Raw genomic sequence first — 23,854 nt, 5'->3', positions numbered from 1 at the left:
CCAAATATATCTTGACGGAAATTGAAACTAGTTCACTTGGTATTTAACACAAGCTCACTGGGTCAGATCTACTAAAAAGCTTGCGAACACTCTAAAGGCAACATTTTTTGTGAAATCATTTTCTATACACTTGCTAAGAATATTTTGCTTTAAAGTTATCCTATTTGCGATCTAAAATGGTTCTTTGCACATTGCAAAATTTAATCAAAACAGTTAATTTCTTTGTGTCTCAGATGAACAACCTAAGGCCTTTGGCCTTTTCATTTTTTTTTAAATGTACAAAAAGCATTCACCATGTTGGATCAAATTAGGTCGTCAGATGGAGGAGTTCATGTTTGGAGACCAGGTGGCAGCCATGAGGAGTGAGGCACCTGCACACCACAGGCACCTCGTGTTCAGCGGACCTGCAGGCATTGGCAAGACCAGGCTCCTGGACCAGATACTCAGCATGTCTCAGCAGGCTGGATTCAGGTGATGGTGGGATAACCCATTTCTTTACCCAGATTAATTTTCATTTCAGATTTCATACGTTTGATTTTTAAGGGATTTTAAGAAGGATTACGTGTAGTTGTGATTAAATGACGATTTCTGTACCCACATTTGGAATTTGTTACAAGGAGCGGCATACACAGTCTGTGACAGCATCATGTTCATGTACTACCTTCATATTTTGCTAGCCTTACAAGCATGGCAAGATGATTAAGCTTACCTGCCCATTTTTTGTCAAGCATATAAAATAAATATTTGTTGCATCATGATATAATTCTGGAAAGTGCTATGAATTTATTCTAATTTGGTAAGGGGCTCTATAAGTCAAAGAATGTTATAATATAAATAAGTTTATTATTCAGTTTTGCTTTGTTAATAGTCTTGTTGTGAAACTACTGAAGAAATATGCAATATTTATGCCCCCCTTTGAAGAAGAGGGGGTATATTGCTTTGCTCATGTCGGTCGGTCTGTCGGTCGGTCTGTCGGTCCGTCCACCAGGTGGTTGTCAGATGATAACTCAAGAACGCTTGGGCCTAGGATCATGAAACTTCATAGGTACATTGATCATGACTTGCAGTTGACCCCTATTGATTTTGAGGACACTAGGTCAAAGGTCAAGGTCACGGTGACCCGAAATGGTAAAATGGTTTCCGGATGATAACTCAAGAATGCATACGCCTAGGATCATGAAACTTCATGGGTAGATTGATCATGACTGGCAGATGACCCCTATTGATTTTGAGATCACTAGGTCAAGGTCATGGTGACCGGAAATAGTAAAAGGGTTTTCGGATGATAACTCAAGAACGCATATGCCTAGGATCATGAAACTTCATAGGTAGATTGATCATGACTCGCAGATGACCCCTATTGATTTTGAGGTCACAAGGTCAAAGGTCAAGGTCACGGTGACCGGAAATAGTAAAATGATTTTCGGATGATCACTCAAGAACGCTTTTGCCTAGGATCATGACACTTCATATTACATTGATCGTGACTCGCAGATGACCCCTATTGATTTTCAGGTCACTAGGTCAAGGTCAAGGTCACAGTGACAAAAAACGTATTCACACAATGGCTGCCACTACAACGGACAGCCCATATGGGGGGCATGCATGTTTTACAAACAGCCCTTGTTGTTACTTGAGTCTCCTGAAATAGAAATAAAATAATTTAGAACAGAACACAGGTGTTGTTTGTGCACTGAATTCACAAACCAAAGTGAAGTATTAATCAGAATACCATTGATTGTGCCATATTTTTATCCCCCCCTTCCAAGAAGAGGGGGTATATTGTTTTGCTCATGTCCGTCCGTCAGTCCGTCCACCAGATGGTTTCCAGATGATAACTCAAGAACGCTTAGGCCTAGGATCATGAAAGTTCATAGGTACATTGATCATGACTGTCAGATGACCCCTATTGATTTTCAGGTCAATAGTTCAAAGGTCAAGGTCACAGTGACTCAAAATAGTAAAATGGTTTCCGGATGATAACTCAAGAATGCTTAGGCCTAGGATCATGAAAATTCATAGGTACATTGATCATGACTGGCAGTTGACCCCTATTGATTTTCAGGTCACTAGGTCAAAGGTCAGGGTAACAGTGACTCAAAATAGTAAAAGGGTTTCCAGATGATAACTCAAGAATGCTTTCTCCTAGGATCATGAAACTTCATAAAAACATTTTGGATCATGACTGGCAGATGACCCCTATTGATTTTCAGGTCACTAGGTCAAAGGTCAAGGTCACAGTGACTCGAAACAGTAAAATGGTTTCAGGGTGATAACTCAAGAATGCTTACGCCTAGGATCATGAAACATCATAGGTACATTCATCATGACTGGCAGATGACCCCTATCGATTTTCAGGTCATCAGGTCAAAGGTCAATGTCACAGTGACTCGAAACAGTAAAATGGTTTCCGGATGATAACTCAAGAATGCTTTTGCCTAGGATCTTGAAACTTCATAAGAACATTGATCATGACTGGCAGATGACCCGTATTGATTTTCAGGTCACTAGTTCAAAGGTCAAGGTCACAGTGACTCGAAATAGTAAAATGGTTTCCGGATGATAACTCAAGAATGCTTACACCTAGGATCATGAAACTTCATAGGTTCATTGATCATGACTGGCAGATGACCCTAGTAATTTTCAGGTCACTAGGTCAAAGGTCAAGGTCACAGTGACTCGAAACAGTAAAATGGTTTCCTGATGATAACTCGAGAATAATTAGGCCTAGGATCATGAAACTTCATAGGTACATTGATCATGACTTGCAGATGACCCCTATTGATTTTCAGGTCACTAGGTCAAAGGTCAAGGTCACAGTGACAAAAATCATCTTCACACAATGGCTGCCACTGCAACTGACAGCCCATATGGGGGCATGCATGTTTTACAAACAGCCCTTGTACATAAACAAGGTTGTATATGAATTATTTTTGCAGAGTGATATCATGTCAATGTGATTTGGAGGACAGCAGCTATCCATATTTTATAACCAGCCACATACTACAAAGTCTCTTGCGTTACACTGGCTTCTCTGAAAAGCTCTCAAAAGATGCGTACCTAACGGATGCCGTAGGAGTGAACAATGCCCAGTACTTGTTTCTACTTAATGGCATCCTAGATTGCCAGGTATTATTTCTGTATCCATTTATTTTTTTATTTTTTTTGTGGGTTCATACAATCAGGATTATTTGTTGGATCTATAATTCATAGATTTTTGTATAATGTTGGATATATGCTATAAGACATTGGAGGCATATGTTAATTCAACTTTTAATTCATTGGTTGAAAAATGTTTGTCTGTTTTGCCTTCATATTATAAAGTGCTGCATTGCATGGGAGGTATTTTTAACCAGGTTTTCCGAAGGAAAAAACTGGTTATTAGATTGGCAAATGTCGACGGGTGGGCGGGCTGGCTGGCGGGAAGGCGGAACAAGCTTGTCCAGGCCATAACTATGTCGTTCATGGTGAGATTTTAAAATCATTTAACACATTTGTTCACCATCATTGGATGGTGTGTCGCGCAAAAGAATTACATCAATATCTCCCAGGTCAAGGTCACACTTTGAGTTCAAAGGTCAAAAACGGCCATAAATGAGCTTGTCCGGGCCATAACTATGTCAATCATTGAGAGATTTTATAATCATTTGGCACATTTGTTCACCAGCATTGGACAGTGTGTCGCACGAAATAATAATGTCAATATCTCCAAGGTCAAGGCCACACTTTGAGTTCAAAGGTCAAAAATGGCCATAAATGAGCTTGTCCGGGCCATAACTATGTCAATCATTGTGAGATTTAATAATCATTTGGCACCTTTTTCACCATCATTGGACGGTGTGTTGCGCAAAACAATTACGTCAATATCTCCAAGGTCAAGGTCACAATTTGAGTTGAAAACCTGGTTTTGTGACAATTTTGTCCCTTGTTCTCTATTATGACTATCTAAAATTGTGTTTTTAAAGTTTGATTTGAATATTATCACCTGAAATAGGTGTTGAGTAAAACATTTAGAGATGATCAATGAAATACATTTACTTAGTTGCTTTGTTAGTCATTTCAATGTCAATTAAATCTAAATTAGTCATACTTTGTTTCTCTAAATCTCTGCTTATTTTTAATTTACAAGCTCGAGACTCCAGACTCCTTGATTGGTGCCAAGTTTAATGAACAGAGTAAGCGGCAACAGTTGCTGAGAGCAATAGCGGCAAAGGTAGATTGTAAATTACACTTTTATTACACCCCCACAAACGAAGTTTAGGGGGGTATACAGGAGTGAGCTTGTCTGTCGGTCGGTCGGTCAGTCCGTATTTAGTGTCCGCTCTCTAATTCAATTTATTTTCATCCAATCTTCACTAAACTTGGTCAGATGTTGTATCTAGATGATTTCTAGGTCAAATTCGAATATGGGTCATGCCGGGTTAGTACGCTTTAAACATTGAGCATGGTGTCCGCTCTCTAATTCAAGTAGTTTTCATCAGGGCTTCACCAAACTTGGTCAGAAGTTGTATCTAGATGATGTCTAGGCCATGTTAGAACATGGGTCATGGCAGGTCAAAAACTAGGTCACAGGGCCACTTAGTGCGCTTTGTTAAATACCCTCTTTTTTTCTCTTGATTTTGAATGAAATTCTGTTGTAACCACCAACTTTAAGATTAGATTGCCAATGGAAACGGCAATTTGAAATGCTATGAAAGTTTCTTGTGTGGACCATAACTCAGCCATTATTGAAGAGAGTCAAATTTAATGATAGATTGCTTTAAGAGAAAATGCTGTGTTATTTACTCTTTGGTAATTATGGGGTACTTTATTGCCCTTATTATCCTCTGCCATAGGCGGAGGGATATTGTTTTGGCGTTGTCAATCCGTCCGTCCGTCTTTCCGTCCGTCCGGCACTTTTGTGTCCGGAGCCATATCTTTGAAGTGCTTTGGGGGATTTCATTGAAACTTAGTATGAGTATATATATGGATAAGAGGACGATGCACGCCAAATGGCATTGTACACCATCTGTTAATAACGGAGTTATAGCCCTTTGTATCTTAAAAAAATGCCACTTTTGTGTCCAGAGCCATATCTTGCAAGTGCTTTGGGGGATTTCATTGAAACTTGGTGTGAGTATAATATATATGGATAAGAGGATGATGCACGCTAAATGGCATTGTACACCATCTGTTAATAACAGAGTAATGGTTCTTTTGTATCTTGAAAAAATGCTTTTTAATATAAGCTTAGAGCTTTATCTCCACTAAAACATGAGCCAAAGCCATGAAACTTGCCATAGTTGTTCTCAATCATCTGGGGGTGCTTCACATTCAACACCCATAATCCTAGGGGCTAAGGTCAAGGTCACACATTGAGATCAAAGGTCACAAATTTGATGAATTGTTCATTATTTAGTCATTCCTTTACTATTCATCAAGGGATTCTGTAATAACTGTCCACAATTGTTCTCCATTATCTAGCTGAGTGTCAAATATAAGATCCAGGTAGCTAGGGTCATGGTCAAAGTCACACACAAAGTAAAAATCACACATTCCATCCAGAACACTTTTTTTATTTATTATATAAGCATTTATTTGGCAGGGAATATCAATTTGCTTGTTAAATTTTGTATGTGACATGCATATTCATAAGTATTAAAGGCATTAAGATGCAATATTGTGTATTGATAGAGGACATGGAGAGGTAGTGCATAATCCTTTCTCTAATATATTGATTGAGGATATCAAGGGGAAGTGCAGGTTGCAAAAAACATAACTTTTTCTCTAGTGTAGTAATGGGGGAAATTGAGAAGTTGTGCAGGATTCTTTCTATAGTATCTCTGTAGATATTGCCCTTTATGAAAGTTCTTTTGCAATACATATTATCATTAAAGTTTAGAATGTTAAGAAAGAACTTCATAAAGCTGCTGAAAACATTGTAAGTTCAGAGTAAAAATTTGTATAATATAAAAAGACTTTAACAGGAAGTAAAAATACAAGAACCATAACTCTTTCTTTGGTATTTACAGATTAAGTGTCCGCTATTTAACTCAATTCTACAAAGGCTTATTTTGAGTATCATATTGATTGTAACATTTTTTTTTATCAATAAAGGACATTGAGATTATTTTTATTCAATCAATAAATCAAACTGTTTTCCCAACTTAAATGGTCATGGTCTTACTTTTGGGTCAAAACTTTAGTTTGGGGGTAGGTGGGGGTATTGTGCACTGTCAGCATTCTTAAAAAGAAAACCAAAATGTTTAGCAGCTCTGTTGCTCAATCTTAACAGTGCCTGCACTCAGAAGCCATACGTGAATGTGTGATAGTGATAGATGATGCCCACAACGTGGACACCTCTTCATGGCAGTTCCTGTGCGAGATGGTCAACCTGAGCCACTGCCTCATCATTCTGTCCATCCGACCCACCCTGCTGGACGTGCCAACGTGTCGAGCAGCTAAGGACTTCATGGAGGACCCTCAGGTCAAGGTGGTTGACCTTGGGAGTCTTGAGCCCAAGTACATGGCACCCCTGGCATGCCAGATGCTGGACGTGATCAGTATACCGAGAGATCTTGACAAGTTTGTATATATGTGTCTTGTTCTGTGAAAGCTCAGGTCATTATGCATGTGCGTAAAGTGTCGTCCCAGATTAGCCTGTGCAGTCTGCACAGGCTAATCAAGGACGACACTTTCCGCCTAAACTTGATTTTCGGTAAGGAGGGACTTCCTTGAAACTAAAAATACCATTATAGCGGAAAGTGTCGTCCCTGATTAGCCTGTGCGAACTGCACAGGCTAATCTGGGACAACACTTTACGCACATGAATTAAGCCCAGTTTTCTCAGAACAAGACACATATATAGTTGTTTTGGAAGTTATTTGGAGGCATTGGGTAAATATGTGTATGATTCTTCTTCTGGCAAAAAATTTGTTTAATGCATGCGTGTAAAAATGTCATCCCATATAGACGAGTTAATTGTTATTGTTTACATTTGGGATTTTCCGCGCATGCACACTGACTGGTTGGCAAAAACACTGGTTACAGTCACGTAAAACATGTATAAAGGGCTTTTGTTTAGTCAATTAAACGATAAAAAATCAGAAATAAACTCTTAAACAATAGTGCAAATATATCATATTTAGTACCAATAGATGTATATTCATATATATAATTTCCTTTTTATAAAAATACAAATTAGTTATTAGCCTCAGTGTAAACGTGGTCAGAAGACTAAATACTGACAATACCACGCAACAAAACAATAAATTAGCCGTATTCTTTTTATGTCCCCCACTATAGTAGTGGGGAACATATTGTTTTTGCCCTGTCTGTTGGTTGGTCTGTTGGTTGGTTGGTTGGTTGGTTTGCGCCAACTTTAACATTTGCAATAACTTTTGCAATATTGAAGATAGCAACTTGATATTTGGCATGCATATGTATCTCATGGAGCTGCACATTTTGAGTGGTAAAAGGTCAAGGTCAAGGTCATCCTTCAAGGTCAAAGGTCAAATATATGGGTCAAAATCGCTCATTTAATGTACACTTTTGCAGTATTTCAATATTCAAGATAGCAACTTGATATTTGGCATGCATGTGTATCTCATGGAGCTGCACATTTTGAGTGGTGAAAGGTCAAGGTCAAGGTCATCCTTCAAGGTCAGATGTCAAATATATGTGGCCAAAATCGTTCATTTATGAGTACTTTTGCAATATTGAAGATAGCAACTTGATATTTGGCATGCATGTGTATCTCATGGAGCTGCACATTTTGAGTGGTGAAAGGTCAAGGTCATCCTTCAAGGTCAGAGGTCAAATATATGTGGCCCAAATCGCTTATTTTATGAATACTTTTGCAATATTGAAGATAGCAACTTGATATTTGGCATGCATGTGTATCTCATGGAGCTGCACATTTTGAGTGGTGAAAGGTCAAGGTCATCCTTCAAGGTCAAATATATGGGTCAAAATTGCTCATGTAATGTCACTTCTGCAATATTGAAGCTAGCAATTTTATATTTGAAATGCATGTGTATCTCATGGAGCTGCACATTTTGAGTGGTGAAGGGTCAAGGTCAAGGTCATCCTTCAAGGTCAAACATCATATAGGGGTCAAGGTCATCCTTCAAGGTCAAACATTATATAGGGGGACATTGTGTTTCACAAACACATCTTGTTTATAGTAAGACTTTAAAAATGATATTTCAAAACTTATAAAACATATATTAATTTGATTATAACTATAAACGGTGTGGATATTGTCACTGTTCATCAGCGATCGAAAGTGTATTATAAGAGGCGCATTTAATCAATTATAAAACAAAGCCATAAAAAACGGAATACATTACAATCGTTAAATGTTGTGGTAATTTTCTTTTCCATAGAATGAATTTTCGTTTCGTTTCCATTGAATAACAATATTAATAAATTTTAATATACAAATGGAAATAAAACCTGCATCTTGTGCAAATTGAACTGTCTTTGCATGTATATTGAAATCTCTTAACAAGTAATAAGGAGTGATACATGTAACAATCTAGCATTTTATGATAAATATATAAATAATTATTTAATTTATTTTACGCAAATATTGTTTATCAATTATGATTGCTTGGTTTCATGATGGTGTTACGTGCACTGCAAGAACGTACAATCTTTACACTAAATTGCCGAGTTTACGTTTGCTGGTGCCCGCGTTGAATACATTAATTGTGTAACAGTTATATTGCACAATATTTTAAATTTAAAGTTATGAAGCACTGTATTATTATATTAAACTGGCTAGCATATAAATACACATGTTCCTATTAATCCGTTTTAGACAAATATCATCTTTTTTTTAATCTGTTAAATTATTTATTAAAGCAAATGTTACGTATTTTGGCTTTAAAGGGATCTTTTCACGGTTTGGTAAATTGACAAAATTGAAAAAAGTTGTTTCAGATTCGCAAATTTTCGTTTTAGTTATGATATTTGTGAGGAAACAGTAATACTGAACATTTACCATAGTCCAATATAGCCATTATATGTTTCTTTTGACGATTTGAAAACCTAAAAATTATAAAGCGTTGCAACGCGAAACGATTGAATAATTTGGAGAGTTCTGTTGTTGTCGTTTAAATTTACGAAACTACGAAGATTGCTTATATAAAGTATAAAATACTTAACTGTATATGCCCGGCGGAATAGCCGAGAGGGCTAATGCGTTTTTACTTCAGACTAATTCCAGGACTCCGGGGGTCACTGGTTCGAGCCCTGGTACCGGCTACTTTGTTTTCCTTGTTTTAATTTTATTCTTGATTTTTTACTGGAGCTTTTAAGATCCAATGTTTACATTTATCAATATAAAGCATTTAATGACAAACTTCAAAATATGCCAAAATCTGTGAAAAGGCCCCTTTAATATTTGGCTTGCTCAATATGACTGCTCAATATGCCAAGAGATGACATGGAGGTATCATAAAGTCTGCCACATGTGGTCTATGCAGGGGCCCAATTAGAGTATAGGTCCCTATGCAGCGATTTTTTTCCTTCTTTATAAAGTACCGGTAAACGGCACTTTCCCAATTACGAAAAAACTACAAAGTTCCCAATTGTAGGCCAAAAAATTCCCAATTTGAGGTAAAAACAAAACAAAAATTAAAAACAATTTTTATGTCCCCCACTATAGTAGTGGGGGACATATTGTTTTTGCCCTGTCTGTTGGTCTGTCTGTGGGTCTGTTGGTCTGTCTGTTGGTCTGTTGGTCTGTCTGTTTGCGCCAACTTTAACATTTTGCAATAACTTTTGCTATATTGAAGATAGCAACTTCATATTTGGCATGCATGTGTATCTCATGAAGCTGCACATTCTGAGTGGTGAAAGGTCAAGGTCATCCTTCAAGTTCAGAGGTCAAATATATGTGGCCAAAATCGCTCATTTTATGAATACTTTTGCAATATTGAAGATAGCAACTTGATATTTGGCATGCATGTGTATCTCATGGAGCTGCACATTTTGAGTGGTGAAAGGTCAAGGTCAAGGTCATCCTTCAAGGTCAGAGGTCAATTATATGTGGCCAAAATCGCTCATTTTATGAATACTTTTGCAATATTGAAGATAGCAACTTGATATTTGGCATGCATGTGCATCTCATGGAGCTGCTCATTTTGAGTGGTGAAAGGTCAAGGTCATCCTTCAAGGTCAGAGGTCAAATATATGTGGCCCAAATCGCTTATTTTATTAATACTTTTGCAATATTGAAGATAGCAACTTGATATTTGGCATGCATGTGTATCTCATGGAGCTGCACATTTTGAGTGGTGAAAGGTAAAGGTCAAGGTCATCTTTCACAAGGTCAAGGTCATCCTACAGTGTCAAACATCATATAGGGGGACAATGTGTTTCACAAACACATCTTGTTTTTATTTATTTTTTTGGAAAATGCAACATTTTGTAAGTTTCCCTGTGCAGCTCTATGGTTTGAACCTAGGTAAATATAATATTGACAGCTTGAAAACACTTAGAATCAATTCTAAGTCTAGTATTTGGGAGCATAAAATCAAATACACCAATTTCCCAATTTGAGGGTTTCACGACTCGATTTTTCCCAATTTTCAGGTTTTCACGACTCAAATTTTCCCAATTGGACCGGTACGGGTACTTTTCCCAATTGGACAACAAAAATTGCTGCTATGTTTATGACACCGGCATGTTTTCTTAGTAATTGTCTGGGCAGTCTCCGATCATAACGAGATAATATGCTTGTGACGAACAACGGCGCAATTAAACACCAGGTTAGAAATGCTGAAACAAAAGTGTCAAAATTGGTGTGCACAATTAAATAAAACAATTGGATTTATGAATTTATTTGTTGTGTAACAAGGTAAGTTTGTACAGATATATAAAGGTTAAAATCAGTTACTATATGTTGCGAACAAAAAGCGATCTATTTGTTGTTTGTTTTCATCCTTATTTGTGTTCTTTCATTAAATTTAATTGATTCTAAAAAAAATCCATTTCTGAAATTTTGTTTCTAAAATGTACGTGAAGATGCGTTTAGAAGAGATTTTTGTGGTAACCGCATACAGAGCTCGTAGATAGTGTTCCACTCCAGAGCTTGTTTTTAGTAAAAACAAATGATAACAACAATATAATCGTTCCAAAAATGAATGTCCACGCATGCTTATGTTTTATTCAGACATAAATAGTAAAATTATATTTGATACAGTTCATGATTATCAATAAAAACTATGATAATGTCAACCTTCTCTATATGCACTTATATGAATTCCACCTCTTTTTGCCAAACAGTGGGCGGAGTCTAATCTTTGCAGGTGCGTGTGACGTCACGCGTTAACTCGTCTATAAGTCTGTGACACTCTCTGCTTTAATGGAATTTTTTAATTAATTGAAGTCTCTTTTGAAAGAAAATCAATAATAGGCAGAAAGTGTCGTCCCTGAATAGCCTGTGAGTACTACACAGGCAAATCTGGAATAACCATTTACACACTTGTGTAACAAGGCTTATATGTATACCCCTGCAAGAAGCGTATTTATTGGAGTTACTCTGTCGTCTATCGGTCAGGCAGTCAATCCACATAAAATGTTATAAGTTTGTAAAGTGAACATTCCACATTTCTCAATGACTTAGGTTGGAATTTCAAATGTAGCAAGTCACTTTTTTAATCCCCATTGATATACACATTCATGAGTTATTTTCCATTTAGCATAACTGACACAGCACCACAGCGGTATTTGTGGCGTTTGTGATGATGTTGTAGCTTCAGTACGATTTTGATGCAACAGGTTGCTGCGCGAGCGTGTACATGGTGTGCCACTGTGGTGCATGGAGTTTCTGAGAGATTTGGTTAAGAACGAACAACTTTTGGTTGTCAATGATGATGGACAATCGGACCTAGTTTCCCAGTCAACTGTGGCTCCCAATCAAGATCTGATCAAACCCTTGACCCCTGCAAGAGAGTTGGAACTTCCCTCCACTCAAAAGTTACTACATGTAGCTGCTGTGAAGGTAATAACTGATAATCGTAGTTTGGTTTGTTATTTTGGCATGGCTCGAAACTTGTTGTTGCCTTAAAAGAAGAATAGTCTTCTTATCTGTTATTTCTTAATTTTTATCTTACCTAAAGTTAAAGCTCTTACGAACAATGCTACTTCAAATGACTGAGTTTTGTGATCCAAGCAGCTCAAAGCACTATGTATTTTTACAAATTTAACCATAAATTATATTTTTTAATGGCTCAGGTGCGAGCGTTTTCCTGTTATTATAAAAAGGACGTAAAACGTATCCGTTCTTAAAGCAAACGGACCCCATCCCAAACCATTCTTTGTATTGTTTTTTTAGAAAGAAGAGTCTAATGATGATTAAACCACAATTTTATTTTATAAACATCTAAAAATTATATAATTTTAATGAATATGATTTTGTACTCCTAATTTGAATTATTATATAGAGTTATATTAAATTTGTTTTTCCCAAATCACTGGACTTGTAGCCCAAATCACTGAACTTATAGCAGGAATTGCATTTTTACTGAAAATTTCCAGGAAATGGCCTGATGTGTCAATATTTATTGATAAATAAAATCCCAATTTGGTCTATTTTGTCATGATTTTTTTTCCCAAATTGCCATTTTATTGATTTAAAAATTCCCGATTTGACCAGACTCTTTTTCCAAAAATGGGAAGGAAAACACCCAAATTGATTTACCTGATCTTAAAAACCAGAGCTTGTATTTACTGAGCTAAGGTAAATCTTAACTTCAGTGAAAGTTTTAGCTAAAATCTTCTGTGTGAGAGTCAATGTTTTTTCCTTATAGAAATATTAAAATGTAATTGTGTTTTTAATATTTACATTTCCACAACATTTAAATGTCTAAAGACTTCAACACCAAACAGCTAAAGAGTAAAGGAAATGTATCTCTTTTAGAAGAGTGTTTTCCTACGGTCATTCTTAAAAATTTTGGATAACCAGATAACCAATTGAAAGACTTTGTTTTGGGGAGGGGGGGGGGGGGCAGTTAGATGATATATTATTTTGAAAATGAAAGTTTTTTTGCATATTAGCCTTTTGATTTATTTTAACTATGAATCCATGTTTATTATATTTTTTAAGAAATATGATTACATTGATCACTTGTAATGACCAACTCACAATAATTTTGCAAAAATGTGAAAACTTATGCCATGGTACAGAATCACCTCTTTGTTTTTCCTAATTTGCAACATAGTTAGGGGTATTGTTAGCATTAAGACAATGTACTTTACTAACATCTTGTGCGCATATTCATGACATACACATGGAGAATTTGCATGCATTATTTTAACTACATGTAATAAGTTAAGTCTATTATATACAATGGTATTTAAATTTGACCAGTTATCAAGTCAGTAAAGTCTGTATGGAATCTGTGCAAGCACTCACCACAGATTGAACAAAATTAACCTCCAAAGCAGAAATTGGATAAGCCTGTGCAATAAGCCCTGTTTTTCCTGGACACAATATATTGTTTTAACCGCTTTTCTCTGCATAAATCTCATCTCTTTTAACAATTTATGTATAGGTACAACCTTCAAATTACATGATGGACACTGAAAAGGATTTTCTGTCCGCGACTGGTTACTTATACGCCTCCCCGAGCCGCAATGAAAACCATCTAACGGTGTCTGACCTGGCACAGATAAGTGCAGGAGGGGCCATGACAAGTATGTCACGGCCTAACAGCAGTATCAAGCCGAAGAAACTGCCTGCTGTTACCGCCAAGCACAGGCTGGCTGTATTTGAAAAGGATGTAAAACCAGAGGACATACCCATACCAAGTGCCATGAAAGGTCGGTTAAAGTTTAAATTCAGGAAAAATGAATCTCGTGAAAAATGATCAAGAAAGTAATGATTTTTATACGCCTGTTTTAAAAAAACGGGACGTATTATAGTTTCACCTTGGCGGCGGGCGGGCGTGCGGGTGGCGTCCACAGCAGTGTCCGCTCTCTGATTCAAATAGTTTTCATCCGATCTTCACCAAACTTGGTCAGAAGTTTCATCTAGACAATATCTAGGTCAAGTTCGAATATGGGTTATGTCGGGTCAAAAACTAGGTCACAGGGTCACTTAGTGCATTTCAAGCATTAAGCATGGTGTCCGCTCTACGACTAATGGGGTTATTTACCCTCTGTACTTTGGTTAAAAACAATTGCACAAGCACACTGATTAACATATATACTGTGCGTTAAATTATTATTATCGTTATTAATATTATTATTTAATATTCTATTATATGTTATTTGAGACGAAAAGAATTACACGAATGTGTAATATGTTTGAAAAAAGTAATAGTACACGGATGTGTAATATGTTGGAAATAAAAATAATATTAATATTTAAGGGATTCTCCAGATCACAAAGTGGTTCAACATTGCCACTGTTAGTCTACATACATGATAAAATCTAAAGATAGATGTAGTCTTATGTTAGAGTTGTATGATATACACTTCAACACCGTTATTTCGAACACTGATAATCCGAAGTCACCGTTATTTCGAAGTATTTTTCGGGTCCCGATATTGGTTCTTCTTTGTTTAATGTAAAATTTCATTGTTAATCCGAACTTGGTTAAACCGAAGAAATCGTTAATTCGAAGTTATTCAGTCGGTCCCAACACTATAATTCGCACCTTATTAACAATCTTTAATCCGAAGTCAAAACTGCAAAATACTGAGCGTAATTTCACAACTTTGTCGTGGCTCCTCAAAAGCCGATAATTACACCTTTGTCGTCTTCGCGAACGCCGGTGTTCAGAGAGACATCGCGTATTAGTTAAAAAAAATGTTAATTAATTTCCGAAAATGTATTAATATGTATGTATGTCTGATAATTTGTGCTATTCATTATATTTTATATGTTCTGTAATAAGACAAAAATAAACACAAGAAAAATAATCGTTTTATTCCTCCGTTTGTTACAAGTGGAAATCTATTGCTATCTGACTAGTTTACGCTTTTCAGTGAGCATGTAACCGAACCATGTGAATTCCACAACGTTTCATTTTTTACAGAATCGAAGAAGTCTTCTGTCAAATGTTTATTTCGAATTATCGTTAATCCGAAGTTTTTTTAACGGTCCCGACGACTTCAAAATAACGGTGTTGAAGTGTATAAAGAAACAGAAGCAATGGAGAGATATAAGATTTATGAACCTTAATTGTTAGGAAAGGTAGAGCCTGATTGAATAGCTCTCCTCTATGAAAGGGGATTTGCATGTAAACATTCATTAGTATAGAAATATATCGCACAATTGTATTTTATATTGTAATTAAGTTTTAAATTTTATTTTGTATTGTAATTACCGTAGGTTTCCACGTATAGCGCGCTCCCGTGTATAGCGCGCAGGCTGTTTTTTAAATGCAAAAATGGAGAAAAAAATATTTAAAGACAATAAAACCACCAAATCGGACCGAAAATGGCCGCCATTTTACTATTGCACAATCCAATGATCCGGGGCATTGGAAAGCTTAATTAAGCATTCAAAATAGGAAGCGTCATTATGATTAGGAGCATGGGTTGCATAGCACTATATTTTTCTGACAATTTTGTAATTTTCAAGCAAAAGATTAACAATCCACGTGCATTTCGTGAAAAACGTGAGAAAATAAGAATTAGTGTACATCGTGTGATTTTTCCTCGGGAAAAGCATGGGCATTACTGGTAAAATTGAATGTCGCCTGGGAGACAGGGATACAGTGTTGTTGAGGTACACCACTGTTGAACGTTCAATATTGATACACACAAAATGCAATTGCATATCTTCACGTTCTCAAGTGTCAATTAGTGTCTCAAATGTCAATTAGCGTCTTAACAAGTCGTGGCACATATTCCTCAATAACATCTGCCAATTACGAAGTGCAAAATGACCCCCTTTCACACCTACGGTTACCCGCAAAAAAGACCTCGTTCGCACCTACCCTTGCCTGCTCTCCGGAATGTCAACAACAATCCCCATCGGAATTCATCAATAAAGAAGTGTAAAAACACAAACAAAGAAATGTCCGCAAGTTTATTCAAACAAATTAATTTTTGACCAAAACTTCTTCTACCGCGTTCATATCTACCAGTAGCGACTTCTTGTTGTTTGGACAATGGCCCCTCAGTCTGTACGATTATAGGGTGGTAGTTTTCTGGAAAAAACGTGGTGGCCATTTTGATTATTTACGATTACACAACATATTTTTTACCAATTTAGCAGCCAGGATAGCCTTGTATCAATGTATAGCGCGCACCAGCTTTTTAATTTGAATTTTTGAGGTAAAACACTGCGCACTATACGTGGAAACCTACGGTAATATTTATTTTGTATGTGTGGCTCAATGTTGAACACTTGCAGACAGGGAATATAGCCGTGATGCTCCAACATAAGACCCTGTCTGTATGGAACTTGTATTATATTGGGCTATAAAGAAGAGACGTCCCCCCAGAGTGGCGTTATGACAATATTTCAAAGAAAAGTCAATAATAATATTTAAATAATAAAGGTAATGACTTACTAGTCGCCAAACGGTCACCTTTAAAGGGCCACATAAAAATTTGTAAGTAAAACAATGTACTTTACAGTTAAAAATTAAACAAAACAACTATTTTAAACATAAAAAGTAAATTATTTACATGATGTACAGTACTATATGCATTTTTTTATAGGCTGGTGTATGTGTCGGGTTTCCAGCAGGGGTAATACCACTGGGTTGGTCTAAGGGTAAGGGAGATAATTTGGGTGTACTATTTTTAGGATGGTTTTGTCCCCTGGACCAGAGGGAGTGCACGGTAAATGGATACTATTAAGTGTACAAATGGTTACAAAGATAAAACAATATGTTATTTGAGGTTCTGGGATATTCCAGTAAAATATGGAATTGATAAAAATACCAAATTAAATTTAAATGCAGGAAAAACCCACAAAAAGTTCTTATCCCTTCAATATAACTTATATATAGGGGATAATAAAAGTGACAGTAGTACAATAGTAGGTTATATGCTATACACAATAGCAATTATTAGCAAAAATTAAGGAAATTACAAAAGTACATTATTTGTTATTATGAGCATGATAGCAATATTAAGAAATACCTACAATAATACCAAAGAGTTGCAAGGTATTACCCTAAAAACTAGGGCTAAAAAAGGTTTTTTCAGGGTATAGGGCCCTGCACCATGCACTCCAGTCCGACATGGCTCTTCGAGTTTGAAGGGGAAGGGGGTTGTCAAAGGGGAAGGAAGGGGGTGCAATGCAGCCAACAAACCCGGGTTACTGGACGGCCTCGTCCTTTCTTTTAATAAAAAACTGCTATAAAATATGATTGTATTAAGATACTAAAAAATGTAAAGAGTGGACTAACGTCATACTCATTTAAAAAAGTTTTAAAATAATGAATATCAGGTCAATGCCATTGGCCTGATTTAGAAAGGGCAAGATGGAACAATAATCCCTTTAAAAACTAAAACAAAGTTGTGTCCTAGTGACTCAAACCAAACATAATTACTTAATTACAATAAGATAATGTCAGGTTTGTGTAAAAATTACACTGTTTTAAAAGAAAAACAGTCACATGACTGTATAATTGGGTGGGTGTTGGCTGCTCTCCCTCCCCCAATGACCTAGATCTTGTTAGTTATCTGACAGTCTAGAAGGTATTTGGCAAGGGCAGGCCCCTAGCTGCTCCCTTGGGGTCTAGCACGTTGGAAAGGTTGAAAACTAGTCCATGGGAGTGCAATGCAGCTTCGAGGTGGTCCCTCTGCGCCTTATGGTTTTGGCAGTGCAGCAGCATGTGGGCGCAGTTAGGGGTTCCTGGCACCTAGGACATGCAGGGTCTACACGAGGACATACTTTCCCGCGCCACCAATAATAGTGTGGTTCCCATCCTCAGGCGCGTGATGGCTCTGTCAAGCACAATGCTTGCTGAGTATTTGTCAGGCGGCCTGAGGGTTTTTGCAGGTCTGGTAAAAGTATGTCGACAGGAAGCCAAATTGTCAGTCCGGAGATTCCACTGACCCACGACAAATTTCTTTGCCAGGGAGTAGATCTCAGTAGGCGCCAGGGGTTCCCCAGCATCTACGGCCCCCCTCAAGAGGCCCTCCTTAGCCCCCCTGTCAGCCTGTTCATTATGCTCCCCCCCAAAAAAGTTTTGGGGGGAGCATATAGTCGCCGCTTCGTCTGTCCGTCCGTCCGTGTGTCTGTCCGTCCGTGCACAATTTTTGTCAGGGCTATTTCTCAGCAACTAATGACCGGAATTCAATGAAACTTTATGGGAAGCTTCACTCCCAAGACATGTGCATATTATCAGCGGGTTCTGGTCGGATGATTTTTCACAGAGTTATGGCCCTTTGAAATTTTCCATTAACTGTACATATAGTGCAATTCTTGTCTGGGCTATTTCTCAGCAACTAATGACTGGAATTCAATGCAACTTTATGGGAAGCTTCACTACCAAGAGGAGATGTGCATATTATCAGCCGGTTCTCGTCGGATGATTTGTCACAGAGTTATGGCCGTTTGAAATTTTCCATTAACTGTAATATAGTGCAATTCTTGCCCGGGCTATTTCTCAGCAACTTATTATTGGAATTCAATGAAACTTTATGGGAAGCTTAACTACTATCAGAAGATGTGCATATTATCAGCCGGTTATGGTCGGATGATTTTTCACAGAGTTATGGCCCTTTGCAATTTTCTATAAACTGTACATATAGTGCAATTCTTGTCCGGGCTATTTCTCCCCAACTACTGACTGGAATTCGATGAAGCTTGATGGGAAGCTTAACTATCTTGAGGAGATGCGCATGTTATTTGTGGGTTCTGGTTAGATGATTTATTTAGAGAGTTATGGCCCTCTGAAATTTTTAAGTTGCTAAACCATCCATCGTATTATTTTGTCCAAAGTTATGCCCCTCAAGACGTTTCCTTTTATCTGAATATATAGTGCAATATTGTGACAAAAAAAACTTTGGGGAGCATCACCAGTCTCCGACGGTTTCTTGTTCCCACTGATGTTGACATGTGCTGGACACCATACTAATGTGACCTTTAAAGATTTATCTAGGCACTGTTGATGAAGTTTCAAAATGCTAGTTAAAATATCAGGCCTTGATCTGCTATTTCTGTTTTTTATAGACTCAAGATATGACAATGAGTCTGATAAAATAGCAGTTTTAGTTGGTTTATTGACCAATATCCAGCACAAAGAGTATTTAATTGCCAAACGTTCTGCTGTGAAAATAGAGAGATTGTTGCTGAGCTTGTGCGTTTTGGTAATATTTTTTGAAGGAATTACAAAAGAGTTGGCTACCAAACCAGAGTTAGGACATTTGGAGCCGTCTGTATAGATTTGTAGATGCTCAGCATACATATTATCTATAAGAGAGAGAGAGTTTTTCGACTTGATGAGGTGTGACAAGTCAGTTTTCATTATTTTATTAGATAGTGATAGGTCAACATCAATGGGTCCAAGCGTCCAGGGTAGGGTTTTGGGAGCCTCAGGTCTGCTGCAGGTACTTGTCGAGGCCGGCATCCTCAACACGGGTCTTAATACTCGCACCAAATGGCAGGGCCACATGCTTAAGCTTAAGTATTTTCCCCTTGACAAAGGTGCCAGTCCCGACAAGTTTGTTAACAGGTTTTGAACCATGCAGAGACTTAATTAGCCCTGGCCCAGAGGTTAAGGGACTGTTGTTTACGGCGCAAGTCTAGGGGTAGCAAACCGGCCTCCTCTTCAAGCAGTGCACCCGGTGTGCAGTTTAAATAATTAGGGCCCTCAGAGCTATCCTAAGGGCCTTATGTTGAATGGCATCAACCTTTTTTAGGGCATTTGGCTTTGCACATGCATAGATCTGGGCTCCATAATCTAGCTTTGGACGTATAAGGGACTTATAGAGAGTTAAGAGGCTATTTTTATCAGATCCGAAACGTGTACCTCTTTACATTCTCATTAAGTTTAGGTCCCTTTCGCACCTTTCTGCCAAGTATTTGAAGTGGTGAGTAAAGTTTTACTGTTTATATAGGTACATACCTAGAAATTTCACCACTTTTTCAAAAATAATTTTGGTGCCGCCTAAATTTAAGTCCAAAGAGTGCTGAATTTGGTCGCCAAATAATACTCCTACTGTTTTGGTTGGAGAAATTTTGAATCCCCATTCAATAGACCATTTCCAAATGGAGTCTTAGCCTGCTTGAGCCCTCTTCTGCAGGCGTAACATGTTAGACCCCTTTAACCAAGTGCCTGAAGCATAGGCAAACTGGGAGATAACCATTCCTGAGTCTTTTACGGCATCAGGTAGGCCGTTTAGGATGAGGGAGAACAGAGTCAGGGATATTACGGACCCCCGGGGGGTGTCACGGTCGGTTATGGCTATCTCTGATATTTCCCCATCAACCCTAACCTGGATTTTGCGACCCTCTAGGAAAGCTCTGAGGTAGTAAAAGCAGTATCCATTGATTTCGTAGTCAGCTAGCTTTTTAAGTATGCCAAAGGTCCATGTTAAATCAAAGGCGGCCAAAAAAAATGCTAGTACTGATTGCCCTTGATTTTTTGCAGAAAGAATGTCATGTTGTAGCCTAGCTAGCTGATCTAAAGTAGAACGCCCCTTCCTAAAGCCAGACTGGAAGGGGTTTAGTATGTTTTTAGATTCCAATAAGTGTTCTAATCTATTTTTGACCATTATTTCTAATAATTTACCTGCATGAGAAGTTAAACTTATTGGACGATATGAGTTTGAATAATTTTTGTCCTTACCGGGTTTAGGAATAGGAATCACTGTGGCCTGCTTCCACTCGGGTGGTACCGTGCGTGTCTGCTCTCTAATTGAAGTTGTTTTTATCCGATCTTCACCAAACTTGGTGAAGTTGTATCTGGACAATATCTAGGTCAAGTTATAATATGGGTCATGCCGGGTCAAAAACTAGGTCACGGGGTCACTTAGTGCATTTCAAGCATTTAGCATGGTGTCCGCTCTGTAATAGAAGTAGTTTTCATCCGATAATCACCATACTTGGTCAGAAGTTGTATCTAGACAATATCTAGGTCAAGTTCGAATATGGGTCATGCAGGGTCAAAAACTAGGTCACAGGGTCACTTAGTGCATTTCAAGCATTTAGCATGGTGTCCACTCTCTAATTGAAGTAGTTTTGATCCAATCTTAACCAAATTTGGTCAGAAGTTGTGTCCAGACAATATCTAGGTCAAGTTCAAATATGGGTCATGCCGGGTCAAAAACAAGATCACAAGGTCACTAAGTGCATTTCAAGCATTTAGCATCATGGTGTCCGCTCTCTAATTGAAGTAGTTTTCATCTGATCTTCACCAGATTTGGTCAGAAGTTGTGTCAAGATGATATGTAGGTCAAGTTCAAATATGGGTCATGGTAAAGTTATCAAGTTGTCCAAAACCTTTAAACAGGCAGATCTTGTGACAGTTTGGCACTCTTGTTACCATTGGATGTAAATCGGGGAAACACATCAAACAAAGTATCAGTAAAATGATTAAAGATTGGTTGATACAATGTTACAATGTTAACCCCAAATTACACATTTTGTATAATGTCAAAAGTGCTTCTTACAAATCTTTTGATACTTGAATGGATGATATTTTGAAACTTTTTCAACACAACCACATCACCAGAAATTATTTTGACCTTGACAATGACCTACTTTGACTAGTTCAGAGGGTCAAAATTCTTAGTCATCCCAAAATGATGAATTTTGTCTAACATCAATTGGTCTTGCTATACAGCTTGGATACATGAATGGGTGATGTCTTTAAACACTATCAACGCAATTGAGGCCAACATTTTTATATGTTCTGTTTTACGGGACCGCCGACCCTAATTTTTGCCAAAATGAAATAAAAATAAAAGTCAATACCCTTAATTTTATTTTCCTTTTTCCCGCCGACCGTGCAATTTCATCAAGTTGAAAAATAAAATTTGTCAACGATTTTTACTTATTCCCTGAATTTCCCGGATAAAAAATGGACTTAACACAACGGCTTTTTAATTGGCATTTTTATTGAAAACAATTGCCATTAGCCAAGAACGAGTGCCGATCGAGCTTGTCGAGTCGTCACCGAACGACAACTGACTTACATATTGTTCGCGGATGTAGCCGAATACGATTTTACATTGCTATCTCTCTCAATATTGCGGAGGATACTGACAATAATCAATGTATCCCGATCTTTTTACACACATCCAAGATGGCGGCAATCAGACGAGAAATTTGCAATGAGCGGCGGAAATGATAAATAACATATAAATTAACAACGAATATCTTATGGTTATTAGGGAATAATTTAATGCGTGTGTCATATAACGCAAAATACTATGTTTGAGATAAAGAACAACAAATATTTATTAGAAGTATGCAAAGTAAATGTGCATCAGGGAAACCATTGTTGGAAAATTGGAGTTCAGTCTACTCACAAAGTTAAAGCATTTAAGATGAGTATCGTTCAAAAATGGAAAGAGAGAAACATGATTTGATTTATATGTTAATGGATCTGTGTATAATCAGATTTATATGCATATTCTGCTTTATTATGTTTGTCACGCTGTACAGTTTACTGAAATAGCATTGAACTGATGATGTCAAGTGTAAGATATTGAAAGGTAAACAAATTAAATATATTATTTTAACTCCATTTAATACATCATTAATACAGCAAGAACACTTAAGCGTGTTTGTTGATATTTGTTAATGTTTTCACTATATGATATTAAATTTTAAAAAATGCTCAATTAAATTAATACTCTTAAAATGGTTGTGATTAAATGGTGAATTTAAGAATCTATAGATTATTTTGTATGTGGAGGGATATTAACTTCATGTTGTCTTCATTGTAAGAAGACATTTAAGCAGCACTTTAGAATATAATAATGCTGTCAAACATGCATTTAGCCATTTTAATTCTGCTCTTATAATCATATTTATAATGTTTATTGCGTTTATTTTCCCAATCCAAATTTAATGGCACAGGCTGTAACAAAAAAAAAAAAAAAAAAATCACTGACTTTTGTTGAGTATCTGTATCAAACAACATTGGATAGAAAGCTCTCACACTTGCTCATCCTTAACATAATGCTTGTTTGCTTGCTATCACAATGATTGATAGTTAAAACTGCATATTAAAATTTAATTGTTAAACAATGAACATCATACAAAATAAAAAAAACACTTAAATAATAGATGAGATGTATGCCACAGCAAACCAGCATTTTTAAAGATGGCATTGCAGGCTTAGGACTGTCGAGGTGCTACATGTAGGAAATCTATTGTTAGAAGTACAACAACATCACCACTACTACACTATACTAAACCACACACCTGGCGTATTTAGTCTCTATTAAAGTAATATACATGCAAAAGGTGCTTTTACCTATAAATATAGATAAAAGTATGTCTACTATTATTATAAAAAGCTTCTACAACAGTGTAATGAGATATATAAAACACTTGAAGGTAAATGCAAGTATTTAGGTTAAATTTGCTGAGATTTTAAATAAAAAAAAAAAAAAAAATATCGGTTTAGACAGTTTTATTATTATTTTTTTGGTCGACTGCTTATTTTCATGCTTTTATTTTTAGTTTTATTTATCCCCCCCGACTCAATTTTTTTAAAAATATCCTGTAAAACAGAAAATAAAAAAATGTTGGCCTGACCTCTTTTTGACCTTAACAATGACCTACCTTTTGACTATTCAGGAAGTCAAAATTCGGGTAAACCCTAAATAAAGAGTTTTGTAAAAAATCAATACCGCTTGCTACAAAGCTTCGATACTAGCCTGGCTGTTATCTATGAACACTCTAAACTCTCTAGTATAAATGAAGTATATATGTCTT

At 36.9% G+C, this 23,854-nt stretch overlaps 1 protein-coding gene across 1 annotated transcript in view; it reads left to right on the top strand.

Moving 5' to 3' along the window:
• The window catches only part of LOC127856921 (adenylate cyclase type 10-like), a 79,394-nt gene that overhangs the window by 38,794 nt on the left and 16,746 nt on the right, over positions 1 to 23,854 (top strand). The window contains exons 14-19 of the mRNA XM_052393118.1: positions 312 to 471; positions 2,940 to 3,129; positions 4,130 to 4,213; positions 6,275 to 6,564; positions 11,770 to 11,992; positions 13,545 to 13,812. Coding sequence (XP_052249078.1) covers positions 312 to 471; positions 2,940 to 3,129; positions 4,130 to 4,213; positions 6,275 to 6,564; positions 11,770 to 11,992; positions 13,545 to 13,812 — 1,215 coding nt within the window. The remainder of the gene's footprint in view (positions 1 to 311; positions 472 to 2,939; positions 3,130 to 4,129; positions 4,214 to 6,274; positions 6,565 to 11,769; positions 11,993 to 13,544; positions 13,813 to 23,854) is intronic.

Source organism: Dreissena polymorpha, chromosome 14, assembly GCF_020536995.1.
Source record: "Dreissena polymorpha isolate Duluth1 chromosome 14, UMN_Dpol_1.0, whole genome shotgun sequence".
Taxonomy (NCBI): domain Eukaryota; kingdom Metazoa; phylum Mollusca; class Bivalvia; order Myida; family Dreissenidae; genus Dreissena; species Dreissena polymorpha.
The sequence above is the reverse complement of the archived record's forward strand: the minus strand, read 5'-3'. Positions and strand labels throughout refer to the sequence as shown.